This window comes from Coregonus lavaretus, assembly GCF_964263955.1.
Source record: "Coregonus lavaretus genome assembly, chromosome: 19".
NCBI classification, from domain to species: Eukaryota; Metazoa; Chordata; class Actinopteri; order Salmoniformes; family Salmonidae; genus Coregonus; species Coregonus lavaretus.
Genome location: NC_140006.1, coordinates 533628 through 559426, shown reverse-complemented (window position 1 = coordinate 559426; position 25799 = coordinate 533628). Strand labels below are relative to the sequence as shown.

The 25799-nt window shown below is 42.7% G+C and overlaps 1 protein-coding gene across 2 annotated transcripts in view; it reads right to left on the bottom strand.

Moving 5' to 3' along the window:
* LOC311146882 (copine-8) overlaps positions 1-25799 on the bottom strand; it is a 118288-nt gene that overhangs the window by 23566 nt on the left and 68923 nt on the right. The window contains exons 1-6 of one of the 2 annotated variants that reach the window (XM_084183498.1): positions 11742-11798; positions 8643-8706; positions 8164-8267; positions 6660-6764; positions 4791-4832; positions 2843-2918 (exon numbers count right to left, since the gene is read on the bottom strand). In XM_084183498.1, coding sequence (XP_084039624.1) covers positions 2843-2918; positions 4791-4832; positions 6660-6764; positions 8164-8267; positions 8643-8657 — 342 coding nt within the window. In that variant the 5' untranslated portion in view covers positions 8658-8706; positions 11742-11798. Of the gene's footprint in view, positions 1-2842; positions 2919-4790; positions 4833-6659; positions 6765-8163; positions 8268-8642; positions 8707-11741; positions 11799-25799 lie in introns of those variants that run through there. The other variant, XM_084183497.1, reaches the window with a different exon arrangement.

Sequence of the window (25799 nt, the reverse complement as noted above, 5' to 3'; positions counted from 1 at the left end):
GAGAGGACCAGGGAGACAGGAGCTGCTCACAAGTCAACAGATAGACAGAGAGGACCAGGGAGACAGGAGCTGCTCACAAGTCAACAGATAGACAGAGAGGACCAGGGAGACAGGAGCTGCTCACAAGTCAACAGATAGACAGAGAGGACCAGGGAGACAGGAGCTGCTCACAAGTCAACAGATAGACAGAGAGGACCAGGGAGACAGGAGCTGCTCACAAGAGGCGTGTGTGTTTCACAAGTAAAGGAGAAGATGGTGATCATCGGGCACGATGGACAACCATAGGCAGTGTGTGTGTGTGTGTGTGTGTTTGTTTGTGTGTGTGTGTGAAGGGGCAATGTGTATAACAGAGATCGGGGCCCATGCTGGGCATTAGGTGATGACTGTTAACAGATGGACAGATGGTTAAGGGAAGAAGGAACACACACACACACAAACACACACAAACACACAGACAGCAGTGATGTGGAACCTCCTCTCCTAAATTGTAACATTTACAGTGGAGGGAAAAAAACGAGAATATGGAAGCCAAGAGCTGTGACTTGGGAAATGATGATAGATTCTCATGTCCCAGTGACAGCATCTTGGATGACAGCACACAATCACTGTCTGAGTGTGTCTTCCTTCTCTCATTAGACAAACACCAGCTGCTTAAAATAAGGGTTCCCCTGTGTGCTTCCCACTCAGAATATTGTTTGTTAATGAACAACTGTTCAGTCCTATCTTAGGAGACGGAGAGTGGAGGCTGGCCATCCATCAAAACTCCCTTTTACGTCAAACTCTGTGAATTAAATTTCAGGAGAAATGCCATGAAGAATCTTTCCAGAGGAGATTTACTAAATGTGCTTCTGTGTGGGTGAGTGACGTTAAGAGTATATAGATACATACAGTGCATTCGGAAAGTATTCAGACCCTTTCCCCGTTTCCTCCTTTTGTTACGTTACAGCCTTATTCTAAAAGGTATGTCGTGGAAATTCTTACACAGGGACACCCGAAGTCAATCTTAAATGAATCATTGTTTATTATCAGCGCGCTGGAGAGGTTCCAACCAACTCAATGCACCATGTACACATGTTGATCAGGAGCTCTCACGGGGCAGTCCTGTGAGTTAATAATAATAATATGCCATTTAGCAGACGCTTTTATCCAAAGCGACTTACAGTCATGCGTGCATACATTTTTGTGTATGGATGGTCCCGGGGATCGAATGCACTACTGTGGCGTTACAAGCGCTGTGCTCTACCAGCTAAGCTACAGAGGACCAGTTCTCTTATATACTGCAGACAAGTCATATTTGCATGATTTCTCTTATTCATAATTAATTCATCACTACCATTTGCTTCATTCATGTGACCGACCAATACTGGGTCATGCATGTGACAGACCAATACCTCACGAGGCTTCTTCTCTAAGCTGAGACCTTGAAACTGATATATTTCATTCTCAAAACAAGGGTCTGGGCGTACTGCCAAATTGCAGATACTGATAGATAGGATTCGCTCAGTCAGTCACTTGCATGAACACAGAAAACGGTTATTAGAAAAGCACATGAAAAGAACACAGATATTGTTATTAGAAAAGCACAAAAACTAAAGTTTCCATCACAGGTATTAAATCCAGGCTCTGTCGTAGCCGGCCACGACCGGGAGACCCATGGGGTGGCGCACAATTGGCCCAGCGTCGTCCAGGGTAGGGGAGGGACTGGCCGGCAGGGATGTAGCTCAGTTGGTAGAGCATGGCGTTTGCAATGCCAGGGTTGTGGGTTCGATTCCCACGGGGGGCCAGTATGAAAAAAATAAAAATTATTATAATACCCTTAGCTATGAGACTCGAAATTGAGCTCAGGTGCATCCTGTTTCCATTGATCATCCTTGAGATGTTTCTACAACTTGATTGGAGTCCACCTGATGTAAATTCAATTGATTGGACATTATTTGGAAAGGCACACCTGTCTATATAAGGTCCCACATTGCATGTCAGAGCAAAAACCAAGCCATGAGGTCGAAGGAATTGTTCGTAGAGCTCCGAGACAGGATTGTGTCGAGGCACAGATCTGGGGAGGGGTACCAAAACATTTCTGCAGCATTGAAGGTCCCCAAGAACACAGTGGTCTTCATCATTCTTAAATGGAAGAAGTTTGGAACCACCAAGACTCTTCCTAGAGCTGGTCGCTCGGCCAAACTGAGCAATCGGGGGAGAAGGGCCTTGCTTGGTCAGGGATGTGACCAAGAACCCAATGATCACTATGACAGAGCTCCAGAGTTCCTCTGTGCAGATGGGAGAACGTTCCAGAAGGACAACAATCTCTGCAGCACTCCACCAATCAGGCCTTTATGGTAGAGTGGCCAGACGAAAGCCACTCCTCAGTAAAAGGCACATGATAGCCTGCTTGGAGTTTGCCAAAAGGCACCTAAAAGACTCTGACCACGAGAAACAAGAATCTCTGGTCTGATGAAACCTGGCACCATCCCTATGGTGAAGCATGGTGGTGGCAGCATCATGCTGTGGGGATGTTTTTCAGCGGAAGGGACTGGGAGACTTAAGTAAATGTGATATTTCCATTCTTTTTTTTTATACATTAGCAAACATTTCTATAAAACTGTTTTTGCTTTGTCAATATGGGGTATTGTGTGTAGATTGATGAGGAAAATAAACAATTTAATCAATTTTAGAATAAGGCTGTAACGTAAGAAAATGTGGAAAAAGTCAAGGGGTTTGAATACTTTCCGAATGCACTGTAATATCCTATTCCACCAAGCACACATACATACGTAAACATGACGCATGCACACATGTAAACACACACAACCACACACACACACACACACACACACACACTTACCTCATACACATTGAACTGGGACTGGCCTCTGGACAGCTCTCTGTAGCTGGTACTGAACTCTCCTATGAAGTCATGGCTAAAGACAACGCACAAAACAATCATTAGTATAATCATAGCATTTCAAATACACAACCCACAAAGCACAACTGTTAGTGGCAGAAGCCTGATCAATGTGCCTATGAAGAAGTGTATTATAATAGTCTGGTGGATGGAATGAGATCAGTTGAGATAAGTTATTATTAATGAAATGTTAAAGCAATAAAGAGTGAGATAGATATCGACATTTAACAATTATTTGAGAGTAATTAAGTAGAGATTTCACTTGTGTTTTTCATGCAGCCACTTAAGGGTACAGTAGCATACAGTGCCGTGAAAAAGTATTTGCCCCCTTTCTGATTTTCTCTATTTTTGATACTGATATCAGATCTTCAACAAAAACCTAATATTAGATAAAGGGAACCTGAGTTTACAATTAACAAAGTAATGCAACACCCAATGCACCTGTGTGAAAAAGGAATTGCCCCCTTACGCTCAATAACTGGTTGTGCCACCTTTAGCTGCAATGATTGCAACCAAATGCTTCCTGTAGTTGTTGATCAGTCTCTCACATCGCTGTGGAGGAATTTTGGCCCACTCTTGCATGCAGAACTGCTTTAACTCAGCAACATTTGTGGGTTTTCAAGCATGAACTGCTTGTTTCAAGTGTTGTCACAACATCTCAATTGGGACTAGGTTTGGACTTTGACTAGGCCATTCCAAAACTTCAAATGGATTGCTTTATAGCCATTTTCATGTAGACTTGATTGTGTGTTTTGGATCATTGTCTTTCTGCATGACCAAGCTGCGCTTCAGCGTCAACTCACAGACGGACGGCCTGACATTCTCCTGTAGAATTATCTGATACAGAGCAGAATTCATGGTTCCTTCTATTAAGGCAAGTCGTCCAGGTCCTGAGGCAGCAAAGCATCCCCAAACCATCACGCCACCACCACCATGCTTGACCGTTGGTATGAGGTTCCTACTATGGAATGCAGTGCTTGGTTTTCGCCAGGCATAATGTGAACCATGTAGTCCAAAATGTTGACTCAAGTTTGCCAAAAAGCACCTGGAAGCACCTGAATGATCATCAATACTCTTGGAAGAATGTTCTATGGACAGATGATTCAAAAGTATAACTTTTTGGATGACAAAATTCCTCCACAATGACTGATCAACAACTACAGGAAGCGTTTGGTTGGAGTCCTTGCAGCTAAAGGTGGCACAACCAGTTATTGAGTGTAAGGGGGCAATTACTTTTTCACACAGGGGCATTGGGTGTTGCGTAACTTTTTTTAATGAAATAAATGAAATAAGTATGTAATTGTTGTGTTATTTGTTTGCTCAGGTTCCATTTATCTAATATTAGACTTTGGTTGAAGATCCTATAACATTCAGTATCAAAAATATGCAAAAGTAAAGAAAATTAGGAAGGGGGCAAATACTTTTTCATGGCACTGTATATTCAATGCACTTCCTTAAAATAAAGTGAATTCGGAAACAAAGCGTAACCCCTCTACCTGCAAGCAAAGAGAGATCTGGTAACACTTGACATAACGCTGACAGGTATAAAGAGGAGACGAGACAGAGGGAGTGAGTGCATACTTTAAAGTAATACCCCAGTGCAATAACCTTGCCCACTAAACCCATAATATGAAATGATGACACTCATATCAAGTTGGTGTTTCTTTTACTGCTGCCCCGCCCTTGGCCCCGCCTCTGTTTATGGGCCAATCCAATTCCCCCACTTCAACAACATGTCAATGTGTGTTGAATGAATCAGCATCCAATCCAGCTTCCTTACCTTCTAGAAATATAGATTAGGATGAGTTAAAGTAGCCTAATTTAGATAACACAGTGATTACATCATGCTAATGAAGGTGCTTTTCAATTAAGACTCAAATTAAATTACCTTCCATCTCTGTCCCAGTCGTAGCATTCTATCTTGATCGTTCTAGTAGGGTGAAAAATAACAATATATTAGAAACAGATTTATTTAGTTTTAACAGGACAATTATCAGCAGAAACTATGATCATGGCATTGTACATTCCCCCCAAACAAGTTTCAAGTTCAAATGTATTGTATTCTGAAGGAGGATAGTTTATAGTAATATATATCATGTCTATATTGGTTTCCAAAATAGCAAATGTTAGAGAGAGAAAAGCAGTGCCCTTCCACTATCACCCATCCCCTCAAACTGAAGAATCATTTTTCCACTGACAAGTGGCCATTTTCCTTCACCAGAGCCAAGAGATAAGTAGCTGACTGTGGCTGTGCGTATTTCACCCAGCACCAATTTCACCTACCTCAATTTCACCTCTCTTTCCAGACGAGAAAAAATAAAGAAGAAAATAATGAACAGATGCTTAGATGAAAAGGTAATCATAGATTATAGATTTCCACCGGGTGAGAAATCACAGGTTAATGAGTTTCCTGTAGGGGTAAGTAAGGGGGTATGATGATGTAGTCCCGTGTAGCTCAGTTGGTAGAGCATGGCGTTTGCAACGCCAGGGTTGTGGCTTCGATTCCCACGGGGGGCCAGTATGAAAAAAAAAATTGTACACACTCACTAACTGTAAGTCGCTCTGGATAAGAGTGTCTGCTAAATGACTAAAATGTAAAATGTAAATGATAAGAGGAGGCACACTCCGGCATTGTCAGAGCACAAAGATAGACACAGACACACAGAAACACACACACACAAGTATGCACACATACACGCACACACACAAACACACACGCTCTGCTCAGCTTCCTGCTAAATGGAGTGAAGGATGAGCCCATCACCATCCATCTAAGCTAACTAGATAAAAGGCTGAGGAGATAGAGCCATCCAGCTCTACATCCTGCTCCTTCTGTAATCCCTGGGGTGGCGGGAGAAGTGTGTATGTGTGGGAGTGTGTGTCTCTAACAAGGGCCCATCAGCAGTGGTACTATCAGCAGGGGGACACACAGCTCTCCATTGTTAGCGTTCTCCCGTGGCTCTCGTCCCAGACCCCCAGAGACTCACACTCTCGCTGTGTGTGTGTGCGTAAATCAATGTGTGTGTGTGTGTGTGTGCTTCCTTGGCTTCCCACACTCTCCACACACTGATAACAATGAGCTCTCTCTAACTAACCTCCTAACAACTCAGACAGAGCCAGGGCCCAGCTCTGCTCCAATCAATGCAGGCTGACAAGCTCAGACCATCCATCTGGGGCTTTGTGCCTTATCACTGGCAAACAAGCCTGCTGACAACTGGAGATGAACACAAACACAATCCCTGAGATGGGATTGCAGAGTGACACACACACATTGTCCTATACATTACGCACACATGCACACAACACGCACACACACACACATGCACAAACTCTGGGGATTTCAAACTTAGGGGTGAAAAACTATTTCATCGCTTCTTACACCCTGGATTTAAGGGCCAATGCATTTGAGTGAGGGCATGACACCTGTCTGTCAGTCAGGCATGTGAATAGACTACTCCACTGAGGGAGAAAGATGATTGCAGAGAGGAAGGCTATTCATAAGCAGACCAAGCATTAATTTCTTTCATTATAATAGCTTCCATATGGATTTAGTATGCATGCATGGTGATTCTTATAAAATGGAGCCCATCTAAAAACTATTTTCTCCTCTTCCAGATTAGATCCTGTCACCAAATCATTTTTGCAAAGGGCTCAAATTGTTTAAAAAAAAGTATGGCCCTCACACACTTCAGCAAAACAGTTAATGCCAGTATAATCTTGCTGGCCACACTACACACACACACACACACACACTGACCTGTCGTAGTCTCCATTGCAGAGTGCTCTGACAGGTATCTTGAAGGCCTGCCACACTGGGTTTAGTGTGTTCTTCACCACCTCTGTCTTATGGCAGATTGTGAACCTGGAGAAACACAGCGACAAGACAAGTCATACACTGATCAATGGATGAATCAATCACTGGACAATACTCCTTTCACTGTTCCTCTTTATCCCCTTCTCTTTTTTCCACCTCTTCCTCTCTTTCTCTCCCTCGCTCTCATTCCCTCAGGGTGTCTGTGCAAAGTTATAGTTAGCGAGACAGACTTTCTTCCTTTTCTCAAGATTTTTCTCAAGTGTAAACCTCTCTCTTTGACTCTCAGCTCCCTCAGATCTTTCTTCCCCCCAAGAAGATAAATCACACTCATTTAGTGATACAAATCTCTAAGACATTGATTCCTCTTTTCCGTACTTTGCCAAAATATCGAGCAATAAAAAAACTTTTCAAATGTCATCATGATGACCGGCACAAAAAAATAATCTGTTTCAGTTCGACGACCAATTACTATCAACTGAGGAATACTCAGTATAATCATAATTCACTGCAAAAGCAAATGGTTTTAAAATGAACATAGTGCAGTGTAGAACATGAGCTCCGAGAGCTTCACCTTCCATTAACTGATAGTGAGAGAGAGAAGAGAGAAGAGAGAGAGAGAGAGAGAGAGAGAGAGAGAAGAGAGAAGAGAGAAGAGAGAAGAGAGAAGAGAGAAGAGAGAAGAGAGAGAGAGGGGAGGAGAGAGAGAGAGAGAGAGAAAGACAGAGACAGAGAGAGAGAGAGAGAGAGAGAGAGAGAGAGAGAGAGAGAGAGAGAGAAGAGAGAGAGAGAAGAGAGAGAGAAGAGAGAGAGAGAGAGAGAGAGGGGAGGAGAGAGAGAGAGAGAGAGAGAGAGAGAGAGAGAGAGGGGAGGAGAGAGAGAGAGAGAGAAAGACAGAGACAGAGAGAGAGAGAGAGACAGAGAGAGAAAGAGAGAGAGAGAGAGAGAGAGAGAGAGAGAGAAGAGAGAGAGAGAGAGAGAAGAGACAGAGACAGAGACAGAGACAGAGACAGAGACAGAGAGAGAGAGAGAGAGAGAGAGAGAGAGAGAGAGAGAGAGAGAGAGAGAGAGAGAGAGAGAGAGAGAGGTTTGACTCCTGTACAGAGAGGCCAGGGAGGCCATAGGGAGCTTTCCCTCCGACCACTGCTCCCACTAGGTCATCTCCTCTCTGCTCTGCCGGCTGTATGATAGGTGTGTGTGTGTGTGTGTAATAAAGCCTCGCCTCAGAGGAGTAGACCTGCTTATCTGACCTCCCAGATATGTGTTGATGCGAGAGAAGACCCTGTAGGCTGTAACACACACACACACACACACCCACACACCCACAGAGAGAGTCAAGATTGTTTAACTAAAGGAATTCAATGGAAACTAATTTCCCTCAGATTGAGAGACTTAGATGGAGTTGAATGGAGGAGAGGATCTGAAGAAGAGGTAGGTAAAGTATACTCACGTTCCATCTTCATTGCTGCGGTAGAATACGAGGAAAGGGTCTGACTTGCCGAAGAAATCTTTCTTGTCCAGTTTATTCCCACAGAACTGCATCATCACTGACTCCTACAGTAACAGAGAGAGACATTGAGACTGATGAAATTGACAGCACTGCTCACAGCTCAGTATTCTCAGCAGATACTGGTGAGAGACATCTGATAGTAGATGCAGACATTAATGCTGATCAGTCAACAGTAACATTAAAGGACACAGCTCAGGGCAACTCCACTCAGCATCAAGGTGAGAGATATATCCTATGATAGTAGATCCATAGCAATATAATTGAATGTATATGCCATGGCAAAGTGTTTATTGATTGATGTTGTACTTATGTGGGTATGATGTATGGTTTGGGGAGTTAACAAGGGCAGACAACCTTTTTGGGATGGGATGCAGCCCAAGACACCCTTTCCCTCCATATCCCCTGCCATCACTACTCACCCTGCAGTTTCCCATCTCTTCTGCCTTAACAATGATGTTTCCACAGTTCTTTCCAGGAATGCCCCTGTTGAAGACAAAACAGAGACACCATTCATTTATATACTAATGGACTATATAGTCAGTATGGTCTAACGGAAACACAGTAACGGTGATGTCTGTGAAGGTTTCTCTGTCATAACAAGCCTCTCCCATCATGCCATGGAAAACTTGAGAACTTGAGGGAGTATCCCAAAACACCTCTAAAGCCAGAGAATACAAGTTGAGCTTTGAGAGAGAGAGAGAGAGAGAGAGAGAGAGAGAGAGAGAGAGAGAGAGAGAGAGAGAGAGAGAGAGAGAGAGAGAGAGAGAGAGAGAGAGAGAGAGAGAGAGAGAGAGAGAGAGAGAGAGAGAGAGGGGAGGAGAGAGAGAGAGAGAGAGAGAGAGAGAGAGAGAGACGAGAGGTGTGTGTTTGTGCATTCTCTTACGCCGAAAGCGAGACACCGTTTATCCAGGATTCCATCCAACACACTACACCAACACACCCAACTTACACAAGCCCCTTTGACAACACATCCCCCCTCCCTCCAAGAAACGATGTCCAAGTCACGTCAAAGGACAAAATAAACTTTAAATGGAACCACTGAGGCATGGTAAGAAACCAGTGACATTAGTTGTCTTAACTTCTGAGAAAGAGTAATCTTCAAAATACTGATGACTAGCACTGTCATAGCACTAGCCAGGCCCACCTTGCAGAAATGGACTCAGGCAGTCATTTAGGCAGCCTGAAATTGGGGTCGAGGACCCCAGCCTAAGAGTAATACAAGTCCCCTTCACTTAGCCAGCAGGACCGAAGGAGAGAGCTGATAGACCTATCAAAAGGACATGGATCCGGATGGGTTTTTTGTATCAGTGCTTTATATTGGGAAGAACAGTTATCTCTTTTAACCCAGAAACCAATAGCCTACCTCTTTTGAAGGATGAGAGTAAACTTGCAAAAGAAGAAAATGAAAAGGTTTCTATCTATTTCTCTCTCTCTCTCTCTCTGACAATTCACCTAGGTCATTTGTACTGTCCAGTGTTACCTTCCCTTTCCTCAACCCATTCTCCTCACAGTATTATGTAAGTAATACAAAAATGACACTTTAGGATTATATTGCAAATCAACTGTTGATTAAGCCCTAAACCCTCTGTATTTTATGATGGGGGAAACGACTCCAATTGGAGATGGAATTAGACCAGGGTCTCTATTCACAGAGTCTCAGAGTAGGAGTGCTGATCTAGGATCAGGCCCCCCTGATTAATCGCGCGGTCTGCTTGGAGAGTCCATGTACGAGCATTCGCAAATTTGCAAAATCAATACCACATGTAATCAACTAGGCCTATCACTTTGTCTAGCCAGTAGCGATGCTAATGATAACTGTCTTGTGGGTAAATAGAAAGGATTTCCCCAAAACCTTCTCAACCTTTAAATGTTAACTGCAAAGTAGGCCTACCTGGCAGAATTATGTCATGCTTTGTATCAATCAGGTGGGCATTTGTTTTGCAAACTCTGCTACAGAAACATCGCTAGCAAAACACGTTCCTCTCTAGCTAGGTGTGCACTTGAATTACACTCAAAAGGCAAAATATGTTCAATATTTCTGAGATGTCAAATTGTTTCTTTGGATTTGATTTGTGCATTGACATGGACTCAGAACACCCCATTTTGTTGTTTCTCTATAAAAAGTGTAATTGTGAGAGTGAAAAACTGAACTTCACACTTGAGAGTATTTTCACACTGATCCTAGATCAGCACCCCTAGGCCTACTCTGATCCGCTTTATGAATACAGGCGCAGCCGCTCTTACAGAAAAGCTTCACTGTGAATGTGCTGTTCTAATCTCAGAATGTCAACAAAAAGGAGAATTTAAAACTGTAGCAGTCGATTCCACAGCATACAGTGAAAGCCCCGATAGGAAATCCTGCTGTAGATGCGTTAATAACAGGATTACACACACAAATAGGAGTCAGACAGGGTTTCACAAGTATTCCTCAAGTCCTCTCCTCCAGTAATAGACAACTATGGATTTGGATTGTCACTTACAAATTCCCAGTCAGTCACTCTCTCTCACTCTCTTTCCCGTTGTGTGTGTGTGTACGTGAGCATTTCCATGCATATGTGTGTGTGTGTGTAGTGCCTCAAAAAGGCTAGCTCTAAAAGTGTGCCGCTGAATGCAGCAGAACAGCGGTGCACTGTAACCTTCAGGCACAGCCACTCACTCTAAATAGAATAGAGTTATTTCAGACCGAACCTGCATCCCAAATGGCATCCTATTCCCTAAATTGTGCACTACTTTTGACCAGGGCCCATATGGATCTGGACAAAAGTAGTGCACAATTTAGGGAATAGGGTGCCATTTGGGACACACACAAGCTGATTGATGCCTGACTAACCAGATCAGCACAATTCAGATCTGCTGCCATATTACGACCCCCATGAACGACACTTAACGTCACCTTAACTGCCTCCTCCCTATGCTTATTTGAATAGGAGTGGTTGAATGAAAGATCCCTTTATTCTCTTCTGTCTCCCCCTGTCTTTCTTGCCTTGGTGCCAACACACGCATGCGCATGCAAGCAAGCAGACCAGAGCTGCACCAGAAGACACACACTGTGACTGTGAATGTGTACTGATGAGGGGCCACACAGTAGGCTAAACAAAGCAGCTCCGTCCCATCCCATCACATCCAATTCAGTGGGTCAGTCAGACTATAAATCAAACAAATAAACAAGACCAGGGCCATCTGAGGACTCACACACATAGAGCCCCTCCTGGGTTGGTTGGCAAGGCCTACAGTACCAACAGGCCTTTGTGGGAGGCAGGGATAGGGCCAATTCTATTTAATAATGGGGGGATGAAGGGCGGGAGGCATAGAGTTAGTGCAGGTAAAGCAAGAATGCAGTCCACAGAAAACAGGTTCCATGAAATGGGGTATCAGCCTACTCAGTGATACCCACATAACCTAACTATGAAGAATGTACACAAATATTAGAGTCGTAGCTCTTATTGTGGGACTTTAACTGTGGGAAATCACCACACTATCCAGCCTATTGGCATTCATATTGCAATGAACATCCTTACCTTTGGATCTTGGCTGCATGAAATGGAGTATCAGACTACTCAGTGACACCCACAGAACACAACTGTGAAGAGTTTAAACAAATATTAGTATCGCAGACTCTTATTGCAGGACTTTGACTGTCACATTAGCTCACCAGTCAACCAACTGTGCGTATTGACATTCATATTGCAATATACAGCCTTACCTATGGATCTTGGGTCATCAGCCTACTCAGCGATACCCACAGAACTCAACTGTGACATGTCAGAATGCTGATTTATTTAATTCTCCATGTGGTCTATATTAAAAGGACACTTTATTTAATATAACAGGCTTTTCAAATTCAATATTGGTGATTTCCCACAGTTAAAAGTCCCACAATAAGAGCAACAACGATAATATTTGTGTACAACTCTTCACAGTTGTGTTCTGTGGGTGTCACTGAGTAGGCTGATACCCCATTTCATGGACCCAAGACCAATGTTCCCTCTCATTTTTTTCATCATACATTTCAGGTCTGCTGAGAGCGAACTGGAACGTTGTGAAAATTCTGTGCAGCCTACACTGATGCTGTAACTGCTTTAAGTTAGATTTAACAGCGGTCAAGTAGGCTGCTGTGGCTATTTGATCATAATGTAGGCCTACAAGAGTGGCCTACCACAAAAAACAATGGAGAAAATGCATCCCATTACATTTTAACATGGAAATAGCTGTTCTATCGTTCAGCCTACAGTAGCAGCCAATGTGTGGTGTTCAATGTAGGCTTACAATCCATGAAACTTTTGAAAAAAACATGCAGGGCTTGACATTAACCTGTTTATCCACTTGAAAATGTTGTTGTGTTGTTTGATGCAAGAATAGGGTGGCGAACAATTGGCCCAGCGTCGTCCGGATTTGGCCGGTGTAGGCCGTCATTGTAAATAAGAATTTGTTCTTAACTGACTTACCTAGTTAAATAAAGAAAAAAATATTTTAAAAAAGAAAAAAAGAAACCACTTCACAAAATAAAATGCATCATTATTCCCATACCATTATCAGACAAATTATGCTACCCTCTGCCTATTGGCTACTTAGCTTATTCAAGTCTGTCTCAAAATACAACACTGCCCCTTTAAGACAAAAAAAGCTCTTTATATGACTTGCTTTTCAAAGATGTCTAGAAATACACACGCTTTGTGCTTTTGTAGGAAACAATCACTCCCCAATTGCTGATTACAAATGATATATAACTGGGCTAATAACTCACTAACTAACAAAGTATATGAACAAATGTGCACAAGTCGCTACATGTAGCTCTCGCTTTGATCTCAAAACAAGCACATCTACTCACAACCGCTCACGCTGTAAAAATAGTACAGTTTTTAGTGAATGGCACAGATCCATATATGGCAATGGTCTATTTGCATATAGGCCTACTGCAGCTCTGCCTCCAACAAATATCTTGCATAGTTCGTTTTGTTATGTTGCATTGAAAGTGGCTAATATTGCGTTGATTCGTTCACATTTCTCACAGTTAAGGGAAACGTTGATAGTGTTAACTAATGGGGAAAACTCAGTTCAATCTCGTGCTTCTATGTGCGTGCTGATATTTCTTCTGCATGGCAGTCCCGGGGGGAGCTGCGCACCAGCCCAAGACCCATAGCTAAAGCTGTACATTGTAATATGAATGCCAATATGCTGGATAGTGAGGTGATTTCCCATAGTTAAAGTCCCACAATAAGAGCAACAGCGCTAATATTTGTCAATATACTTGTCAACAAGTCTATTACATCAACAGTGCGATTTCAACTGATTTTTTACTTTTTTTGTGTGAAATTAACTACTTATTGTCTTTTGTTGAACTTATATAACATTCCAACCTTGTTTAGCATTTTGTAGTCCAAATATGGTATTATTCCACTATTTGTATCCGTTTGCATCAGTTTCAATGGGGACCTTTATTTTGAAGGCGAACCGCAAATTCCACTATTGTGGCTAATCCTTATTGTGGCTAGTTTCACACAGGTCACAAAGGTTACAAAAGGCACTCATTTCATGGAACGACCCAAGTAATAGAGACCTTCTGTCAGGAAGACAAAAATCTGTATTTATTACACAACAACCGATGACAGGTCTGGAGGTCAACATTAACGATATATGTGAAAATGCCTCCCGAGTGGCGCAGTGGTCTAAGGCACTGCATCGCAGTGCTAGCTGTTCTACTAGAGATCCTGGTTCGAATCCAGGCTCTGTCGTAGCCGGCCGTGACCGGGAGACCCATGGGGCGGCGCACAATTCGTCCAGGGTAGGGGAGGCAATGGCCGGCAGGGATGTAGCTCAGTTGGTAGAGCATGGCATTTGCAACACCAGGGTTGTGGGTTCGATTCCAGTACGACATTTTTTTTTTTTTTATGCACTCACTAACTGTAAGTCGCTCTGGATAAGAGCGTCTGCTAAATGACTAAAATGTCAAATGTCAAATAAATCATCATAAACGCCTTAAGAAGTAAAACGCTCTCTCGGTCTCTGTCACCTCTCTTTCGCTCATACACATCTCTCTTGCTTTCTCATCACCCTATCCCTCCCTCTTCTGCTCTCTTTTACCTCTCGCTCTCTTTCTCCTGTATCTCGCTTTGTCTTTCACCTCTTTCTTTCGCTCACCACCCCCTCCTTGCTCTGTGTGTATTCAGAAGCAACACTTCCAAAACCTTCTAATCAAGACACATGGATTTGCAATCAGCGTCAGGAGAGAGAGAGAGCAAAGTAGAGGGAGAGGCACTAGGTAGGTAATTATAATTACATCTTAGCAACCTGCGGCGTTACGGGGGGGTAGAGCAATTATCTTCCCCTCCTCCCTGGAGAGACGAGAGAGACCTGAAGGAAATAACAATTATCATTAGACCACACATCCTGAGCCAGGGAAATCTATGTACAGTGTAGAGATACGCAGGTGAGGTCTTGGAAAGGATGACTTTTTTAACTGAGCCAGTTAGCCCTATTCAATATTACAAAGACGCTGTGATATTAACACAGTTTAGCTACTTTCCTTGATTCAGCTCAACACAATTAGGGTCTTATTCTCTCAAGACCAGACCTGGCGCCAGGATAAAGTGACTAAGGGGGCAGTTGAATTCGGCGAGGGGACATTTTTTCAGAGGGGTTGTTGCATTGGAATTATATTGAATTCTGCTTATATCACGCTATACCACAATAAAGCATCCAGAAAGACAACCATCTCTGCAGCACTCCAGGCACCTAAAGACTCTGACCATGAGAAACAAGATTCTCTGGTCTAATGAAACCAAGATTGAACTCTTTGGCCTGAATGCCAAGCGTTACCATCCCTACGGTGAAGCATGGTGGTGGCAGCATCATGCTGTGGGGATGTTTTTCAGTGGCAGGGACTGGGAGACTAGTCAGGATCGAGGCAAAGATGAACGGAGCAAAGTACAGAGAGATCCTTGATGAAAACCTGCTCCAGATGCCTCAGGACCTCAGACTGGGCGAAGTTTCACCATCCAACAGGAAAACGACCCTAAACACACAGCCAAGACAACACAGGAGTGGCTTCTGGACAAGTCTCTGAATGTCCTTGAGTGGCCCAGCCAGAGCCCGGACTTGAACCCGACCTAACATCTCTGGAGAAACCTGAAAATAGCTGTGCAGCAACGCTCCCCATCCAACCTGACAGAGCTTGAGAGGATCTGCAGAGAAGAATGGGGAAACTCCCCAAATACAGGTGTGCCAAGCTCGTAGCGTCATACGCAAGAAGACTCAAGGCTGTAATCGCTGCCAAAGGAGCTTCAACAAAGTACTGAGTAAAGGGTCTGAATACATATGTAAATGTTATATTTCCATTTTTGTTATTGTATAAATTAGCAAATTTCTAAAATCCTGTTTTTGCTTTATCATTATGGGGTATTGTGTGTAGATTGATGAGGGGAAAAAACAATTTAAATACATTTTAGAATAAGGCTGTAACCTAACAAAATGTGGAAAAAGTCAAGAGGTCTGCATACATATATACACACATTTCTGGACTCAAAATGTCAGAATTCAAAAGAAAAAGCCTCTCATTAGGCAAAACCTGTCTTAACCAATAAAGCACAGGTGGGGTCTACCATGCTCAGATACAGCCTCCCAAAAGTGAACTAACAAGAACATCCCCAAACAGGGACTTAAATACATTTGGCCACACCCATTCTTGGCGCGCAAGCCAGGTAATGTAGGCCTATATCTATGGACGCTAAAGCACGTGCTTTCACACAACATTAAACATGGCGGAGAAACCGGATACATGCTTTCCAAACAAAGACAACAAAGTAATTGACAGTAAACTGGTAAATGCAATTAAAACAAACCAAAAGTTCTTTATCATAAGTGTTGCGCGGTTTGTGAGCTCTCCAAAGAACGTTTTCACTTGGAGAATGAGAATGGCATGAATTTAATATTTAATGAATTATAAACATTTTGTAACCAAACATTCCAAATGAATGGGGGAATATGTTGGGATTAACAGTAACTTCACTGATGAATATATATGTCATGGAGCATTGATAAACAATTGACACAATGAAACAAATAGGGCACACGATTTGGCGGGAGTCAGCAATAGTGGCGAGAGACATGCCTATAGTGCGTCTTCGCCACACAACCCTCCCCTTATTCTTGTCTCGACATTTTTTATGCTCGAGACACGTTCCTCACACATAAGCAGTAACCTCAAACATTGTCAGGACGTAGCAGTGGTCATTTTCCCTTCAACTGAAATCATTACAGTTCAGTATTTCTAACCACCCCTTAAAAATGCACACACTAGCCAAACTAATAGACACGTGACAGCAAGGCAGAATGGCACATTCCAAACAAGCACTGGGTACATGATACATATTGACCAACATGGTATGTCCATTTGGTGAATGTAGATTGGCGGAGCAAATAAAGGATCATCATAGCAGTTGTGCCAAGGCAGATTAACACTTTGCCCAGGCCCTAAACACTGTCCACTAACTTTTTGGCGATGCGGGGGCACAAACGTCCCCGCATAGGCCTTTGTTGAACAGGTAAGGGAGCATTCTCTCTCGATGCATAGTGGACACTGAGATTGTCTCCAGCAGTGACAAAACTTCCGTGCCACACCCAGGAAAATTTTGCGGTGCAGTCATTTTCTCTCCATCATAGGTCAGACACTACTGCAGAGCACCCCACATAGGAACAGCAAAGGAGCAGGAAGGAGACAGTTCGGCCTCCAACACAGCGTCCTGGGCCGACTGGTAAACTTGACCCGCCGTTATATACCAAAATCAAATATTTCAGGCAGAGGCATATCACGTTATTCACTACCAGAGATGAGAAGTGATTTTTCCCGCTTTTTATGGAAATCCAAAGGAGTCATACCTAACCACTCCAGTGACTTTCCATAGCATTATTTTCTGTCCTCACTACTACTACAACCTCAAACATCTTTCCAAGCACAGTTCCAGCAACGTAGGTAGATTAGTAACCAGGCCAGCAGAGTACAGCTTGGCTCAACAGTGAAAGGGTATTGCTTCCCTCCCTCCCTCCCTCCCTCTCACAACAGCAGTCTATATTAAAGCCATATAACTTTTCTCTAGTCTCCTACAACCTCATGTCCTGTAATAAATGTATATTACCTTTCCAGAGGAAAGAGATTCATGTTCAGATAAAGACATTCTGTCATGGCCTTTGTGGCTTATTGAATATTCAAGAGGCCATAAAAATGAAAGACGCTATGACAAATCTGAAAGTCATTATGGTGGCTCAGGAAAATGTAATTGATAATATTATGGAAATGCAATGCAAATTGCTCCGGCAGAATTTACTTAACTCAAGAGCTATTTTCAATTGAACAAAAACCTGAAAAGAGGGGGGCGGTTTGTTAAGTGAGGGATAATTTAGTAAAAATAGCTAAAGTATCCACATTTATTCTTTAAATACCTTCAATACACTGTTAGAGTAGTAGATTATTGAGTTGCCCGAGATTACTCAGACCAGCTTCCTGTCCAGGGTGTGTACTTATCCAAGGCTTACTGTGTTTACCCATATATCCCTTCTTTACCTCAAACCTTTATTGACCGGGGAGAACTAGGCTCCTTGTGATATCATAGGATGAGAACCGCCATCCTCACCACTGAAGTGCAGAGCAGATGTAGAGAAGATCATAACATCACAGTTGTTTCTCCCTCTCTTCCCCTTTACTCATTCAGCTGTATGTTGGGGCCTTCACTGCCTTGCTGCTCAGTTTGAATCAGTCGTGAGATAGCACACACATACACACCTACTCAAACATGCTGAAATAATAGGACACACTACAGATTGCATGGCACACTATAGATGTCAACACACTTCTCAGTCTGCTGACAACAATTGTCTTAAAATAACCCCCCCCCCCCAACCCCCCCCCCCACACACACACACGCCCATTGGAGTGCTGATTGAACTGTGTAATTAGAGGTAATTAACATTCATTAAGGTAAATAAAGGTCCCCCCGTCACGATCAGGTGCAGGTGTATGTCTGACGACAGATAGGGTGAGAGGCACTAGAGCGTCTCTCTCTCTCCCCCAGTCTCTCTCTCTCCCAGTCTCTCTCTCTCTCCCTGTGTCATTCTCTCTTTGTCTTTCTTTCTCTCTCTCTCTTTCACTCTCCCCCTCCATCTCTCTTTCTGGGTCTCTCGCTCTCTGTTCACCCTCTACTCACCTCAGCATGAGAACCAAGTGAACAATCAATTACTGTAGCTGAATATAACATGCTGGCGTTGATAATTAATTAATATAGGCAATGGCATAAATTAGCTTAGAAAATGGCATACATTAGCTCAGAAACAGGTCTACCAATCTATCAGTAATTATGAGTATTAAAGCAAAGTAAACATTAAATAACTGTAGATGTACCTAAATAGCTTTGTGCTGTATCATCTAATGCATGCATACACCATATTCTATTCAGAATTATGATAATTGCCTATCCATCAACCATCCATTATGACTGAATCAGAAGTGTGTGTGTCAGTGCTGTGTGTAAGTTGACTGCAAACAATTAGGAATTTCCAACACATTAATGTTTCTTATAAAAAAGCGATGCAGTCAGTCTTTCCTCAACTCTTAGCCAAGAAAAGCAAAACGTGCCGCTCTTTTCTGGGTCAGCTGCAGCTTAACTAGGTACTTCTTTGCAGCACTTGACCACATGACTCGACAATAATCAAGATAAGATAAAACTAGAGCCTGCAGGACTTGCTTTGTGGAGTGTGGTTTCAAAAAAGCATAGCTTCTCTTTATCACAAACATACCTCTCCCAATCTATACAACCATTGAATCAATATGTTTTGACCATGACAGTTTACAATCTAATGTAACACCAAGTAATTTAGTCTCCTCAACTTGCTCAACAGCCACACCATTCATTACCAGATTCAGCTGAGGTCTAGAACTTAGGGAATGATGTGTACCAAATACAATGTTCATAGTTTTAGAGATGTTCAGCACCAGTTTATTACTGGCTACTAGGGCTGTCCCCACAAAAAAAAATCTTGGTCGACCGAGAGTCATCCTGTTCTTTCGACCAATTGATTGGTCGAAATGTTTGAATACATTTTTCCATATATAGACAGACACACCCTATGTGTTTGAAAAACACAACTACATATGTACTGAGCTTGTCTGATGCTTCAAGCACACTGTTTGATTAAACAATTAAGACACACAAATGACTCAAGAAAGAGCCCGATGGTCACACTGTGTAAAGAAAAATGGCAGCGAGTGCCTGTGTGACTGGCGCACGTTGTCTCGCTCTCCTCCCTACTGCAGCGAAAAGGCACCACAGCACAGCAAGTGTTTATTGTGCTGTCCGTGCTGAAGCTGCAACATCTTTTCAGCAATTTAGTTTCTTACTTGTTTCTGACTGAAGAGTTCTGTTACCGAATTCCCTCATTTGTTTACGAAAAAGTTGTGGAAACTACTGGAGATCAACAAAAAGGAGGGTATAGGAGCAAGCATTGCGTGAGTATTATGTGTGCCAAACAGTTGCTGTTAGATTACAATATTTTTTCTGACCATTTGGAACAGTGTAAACAACACCTGTTGTATTCGGTGCATGTGACAAATACAATTGTATTTTATTTTATTTTACCAGAGTCTTTACCAATGGAAAAAAATATTTATAAAGCGTTTATTACAGCACTCTAAAAACAGGTGCACGCATTCGTGACTTGCGGTTTATTTATTGTTTAGGCTAATTATTCAAAGCTCCCTTTGTTATTTAATAAATACAAAAAAATGCTTGATTGCATTTCAAAGCATGAATGTCTGGTATGCTGTGTGACGCACAAACGAATGAATGATTGATTGATACATTAGCCTATGTATTGAAATATAGGCCTAAGTAAGTTACGGTATTAAGACTAAACAGGACGCGCTCTTAGGCCTACAGCCTACTAATGATAACGACATTACATATTATCATAATGATGATCATAATAATAATTGTAATAATAACAATAAGAAGGAGATCAAGAAAAAGGAGGGTATAGGAGCGAGAGCCGAAAGCTGGGTGCATATTATGTGTGACAAACAGGTGCTGTTAGATTACAATATCATTTTTCTGCCTGTTTGGAACAGTGTAAACAACACTAAATAAATTATAAGTAATACCAGTCTGTTCTAACAAAACAAAATTGTAAAGCCTTTATTACAGCATAGAAAACATTAAAAACAGCCGAATCTGTGAAATTGCATTATCCAACATTTTGCCGATGCATGAGGCTTGGTGCTCACGGAATCAGTAGGCTATTAAACAAACACTCAAACAGGCAACAGAAGCAAGATCTGTCTTATTTCTGTAGCTACAGTATATATGGATGATTTATAAAGCCAGGCACATTTAACAGTTAGGCTATTGATTATAGACCAAATTAAATTGGGGTTTCCTCTCTCCTTAATTTTCTTAGACAATTAGGCTAAGGCAAGGGCTGTTTCCTCGTCTCTGCTGCTGCTGCCTCCGCCTCTTTGTTCTCAATCCCAATATGCTGGTTAACTTCGCTATTATGCACATAGCAACATAGGGAAAGGCGCCAATTCTACGGTGCACTGAAGATTATGTTTCAGAACCGCGGACAGCAATTGTATCCAACGTGGGAGAAAGCGCATTTGTTACAAAATAATATTCGATTATTAGTTATATAACCATATACAATTTCAGTATGACATGTCTTAGAGGGATGGACTGTGCCATCCCTGTGGCATCCACAATGGATTAGTCCACTGAGACAGGCGCGAATCAGACAGGTCTCAGTCGACCGACCAAACAATCGACCAGTAGACTAAATGGGGTCAGCCCTACTGGCCACCCATTCTAAAACTGACTGCAACTATTTTTTTTAGGGTTGCAGTGATTTCACTAGCTGGGGTTGCTGACGTGTATAGGGTTGAATCATCAGCATACATTGACACATAGGCTTTGTTTAATGTCAGTGGCAGGTCACTGGTAAAAACAGAAAAGAGTAGAGGGCCAAGGGAGCTGCCCTGCGGTACACCAAGCTTCCATTAAAGAAAACCCTTTGTGTTCTATTAGATAGATAGCTCTGAATCCACGATATTAGAGGTTAAAAAGCCATAACACATAAGGTTTTTCAACAAAAGGTTATGGTCAATAATATCAAAGGCTGCACTGAAATCTAACAGTACAGCTCCCACAGTCTTCTTATTATTGTCACGCCTGCTCCCGCTTCCCTTCCCTGACGATCGAGGGCGCCAGGCTGCCCATCATTACGCACACCTGTCACTATCGTTGCACGCACCAGCACTTCATCGGACTCACCTGGACTCCATCACATCATTGATTGCCTCCCCTATACAGTGGGGAAAAAAAGTATTTAGTCAGCCACCAATTGTGCAAGTTGACCAAAGGTGACCAAATACTTATTTTCCACCATCATTTGCAAATAAATTCATTAAAAATCCTACAATGTGATTTTCTGAAAAAAAAATAAAAAAAATCTCATTTTGTCTGTCATAGTTGACGTGTACCTATGATGAAAATTACAGGCCTCTCTCATCTTTTTAAGTGGGAGAACTTGCACAATTGGTGGCTGACTAAATACTTTTTTTCCCCACTGTATCTGTCACTTCCTCAGTTTCATTCCCGTGTCTGCATTGATGTTGTTTTGTTTCTCTCGTCCAGACGCTGTTCTTGCTTTGTTTCATGTCTATTTATTATTAAATCCTCACCCTGTACTTGCTTCCCATCTTTCAGCGTCTGTCGTCACAATTATCAATGTCATTTGTGTCAGTGCAGTACATGTTGAGTGCCCTTCTCTATACGAATGCTGAAAGTCTGTTAATTTGTTTACAGAGAAATAGCATTGTATTTGTCTAACACAATTTTTTTCAACAGTTTGCTAAGAGCTGCAGGCAAGCTGATAGGTCGGCTGTAAGAACCAGCAAAGGCCACTTTACCATTCATGGGCCGCTTTACCATTATCTACTTTGGCTTGCCTCCAGGCATGAGGACAAACACTTTCCTCTAGGCTCAGATTAAAGATATAACAGATAGGAGTGGCTATAGAGTCAGTTACCATCCTCACTAGCTTTCCATCTAAGTTGTCAATGTCAAGAGGTTTGTCATTATTGATCAATAACAACAAAAACATCCACCTCTCCCACACTAACTTTACAAAATTAAAACTTACAATGCTTTTCTTTCATTATTCGTTTTATGCATGAATATGATGGCTCACTGTTCGTTGTTGGCATTTCCTGCCTAAGTTTGCCCACTTTGCCAATGATGTAATCGTTAAAATAATTGGCAACATCAAATGGTTTTGTGATGAATAAGCCATCTGATTCGATAAATGATAGAGGTGAATTTGTCTTTCTGCCCATAATTTCATTTAAAGCACTCCAAAGTTTTTTTTCCATCATTCTTTATATCATTGATTTTGGCTTCATAATACGGTCTCTTCTTGTTGTTGTTGAGTTTAGCCACATCATTTCTCAATTTGCAGTAAGTCAACCAGTCAGATATGCAGCCAGACATATTAGCCACTCCTTTTGCCCAATCTATTTCAACCATACAGCGCTCCTAGTGGCCGGGGACTTTAATGCAGGGAAACTTACATCCGTTTTACCTCATTTCTACCAGCATGTTACATGTGCAACCAGAAGGAGAAAAAAAACTCTAGACCACCTTTACTCCACACACACAGACGCGTACAAAGCTCTCACTTGCCCTCCATTTGGCAAATCTGACCATAACTCTATCCTCCTGATTCCTGCTTACAAGCAAAAACTAAAGCAGGAAGTACCAGTGACAAGTGCGCACTTTGAGGCAAGCAACGTTGAAGCATGCATGAGAGCATCAGCTGTTCCGGACGACTGTGTGATCACGCTCTCTGTAGCCGATGTGAGTAAGACCTTTAAACAGCTCAACATTCACAAGGCCGCAGGGCCAGACAGATTACCAGGACGTGTACTCCAAGCATGCGCGGACCAACTGGAAAGTGTCTTCACTGATATTTTCAACTTGTCCCTGACCGAGTCTGTAATACCTACATGTTTCAAGCAGACCACCATAGTCCCTGTGCCCAAGAACACCAAGGTAACATGCGTAAATGACTACCGACCCGTAGCACTCAAGTCTGTAGCCATGAAGTGCTTTGAAAGGCTGGTCATGGCTCACATCAACACCATTATCCCAGAAACACTAGATCCACTCCAATTTGCATACCACCCAAACAGATCCACAGCTGACGCAATCTCTATAGCACCCCACACTGCCCTTTCCCACCTGGACAAAAGGAACACCTACGTGAGAATGCTATTCATTGACTACAGCTCAGCGTTCCACACCATGGTGCCCTCAAAGCTCATCTCTAAGGTAAGGACCCTGGGACTAAACACCTCCCTCTGCAACTGGATCCTGGACTTCCTGACGGGCCGCCCCCAGGTGGTAAGCGTAGGTAACAACACATCTGCCATGCTGATCCTGAACACGGGGACCCCTCAGGGGTTCGTGCTCAGTACCCTCCTGTACTCCATGTTCACCCATGACTGCATGGCCAAGCACGACCCAACACCATCATTAAGTTTGCCGATGACACAACAGTGGTAGGCTTGATCACCAACAATGATGATACTGCCTGTAGGGAGGAGGTCAGAGACCTGGCAGTGTGGTGCCAGGATAACAACCTCCCCCTCAATGTGATCAAGACAAAGGAGATGATCGTGGACTACAGGAAAAGGAGTGCCGAGCACGCCCCCATTCTCATCGACCTGGCTGTAGTTGTCCATATCACCAACGAACTATCATGGTCCAAACACACCAAGAGAGTTGTGAAGAGGGCATGACAACACCTATTTCAAGATTTGGCATGGGTCCATCGAGAGCATCCTGACTGGTTGCATCACCACCTGGTATGGCAACTGCTCGGCCTCCGACAGCAAGGCACTACAGAGGGTAGTGTGTGCGGCCCAGTACATCACTGGGCAAGCTTCCTGCCATCCAGGACCTCTATACCAGGCAGTATCAGAGGAAGGCCCTAAAAAATGCAAAAGACTCCAGCCACCCTAGTTGTAGACTGTTCTCTCTGCTACCCCACGGCAAGCGATACCGGAGCGCCAACTCTAGGTCCAAAAGTCTTCTTATCAGCTTATACCACCAAGCCATAAGACTCCTGAACTATTTCAGGCCCAGCTTTTGGAACCTTGGCTTTCCTGGATATAGTGATCACTGCATCCAATGGTTATGGATACAGCTTTAGAACAAAGTTCTACAGTATTAGTAAAAATGTGAGCAAAACATGTGGATGATATTGTTCCTGTAGTGTTTGTAAACACCCTGGTAGGTTGATTAATAACCTGAACCAGATTACAGGCACTGGTTACAGTTAGAAGCTTCCTCTTGAGCAGACAGCTTGATGAAAACCAGTCAACATTCAGGTCCCCAAGAAAGTAGACCTCTCTGTTTACATCATATACACTATCAAGCAGTTCACACAAATGATCTAGATACTGAGTGTTAGCACTTGGTGGTCTATAGCAATACCCTAAAAGAATAGTGCTGATTTAAAAAGGTTATAGACATCATTGTCAGTAATGACTTGAGTATGAGAAGAGGGAAAAGAGGGAGTACTGACATCGTTTTGCACTTTGGAAAGGTATCCGAAAGGGCCAATACAACACAATATCTACATGTTTACTGGAATGACTATCACCATGGTGACTGCTACCCAGGAGGTGGCAGGGGAGTGTGTGTGTGTTCCAGCATACGTGCACCATCTCCTCCCCCCACCTGGAAAATACAATTAATGCTATGTTGTAATAATTCATTATTATAGTATTATTATTGTATTACTAATAATAACATGTATGTGAAAAGCAAATAAATACATATATATAAACAGCTTACAGGCATGCATGTGTGTGTTTATACTTGCTTATGTGAGTGTGCATGCGTGTGTGTGAGGTTTGAAATGAGGCCAAGAGTAGCACTCTGATGTGAGCCGTGCGGTGAAGAGTGTGGAGCACCCACAGGGGGCTGCCAGATTGGCGTTTGTTTATAATTTTCAATCCAGCTCGTCACAGCTCTCTTCAACTGGAAAATCCTATTATAAAGACATATACATTTGAAGAGATGCCAAGAAATTGCTTTTAGGCAGCTGATCCGAGCTTGAAGCAACAGGATAGATTCATTGAAAGTGCAATGAAGTGCATGCAAAGTTTTGAAACGAGACTAAAGAAATGCATAATATATGTAGTGAGTGAGCATCAATTCCTTAAATTATGCTTGGTTTGGCCCGGTCCTCAGAGGACATGGTAAATTCATGAGCACGAATAAGAATTATATAGAAAATGATATTTTTCAAATGGAGAAGGTTTCTATTGCGAAGTGACGATGTGCGCATCTCGAGTGACAATTGGTAACAGCTAGTTGTGACATATTTATTCGATTTATAGTGGGGGGGGGATCAATTTCACCTGTTTCTAATATTGGGAGGGTCATGACCCAGTGTTGTGTTTGAGACCACCTAAAGTGAGACCGATTCAGGACCAAGACCGGAGCAAATCGAGTCAGAGTAAAGACCAA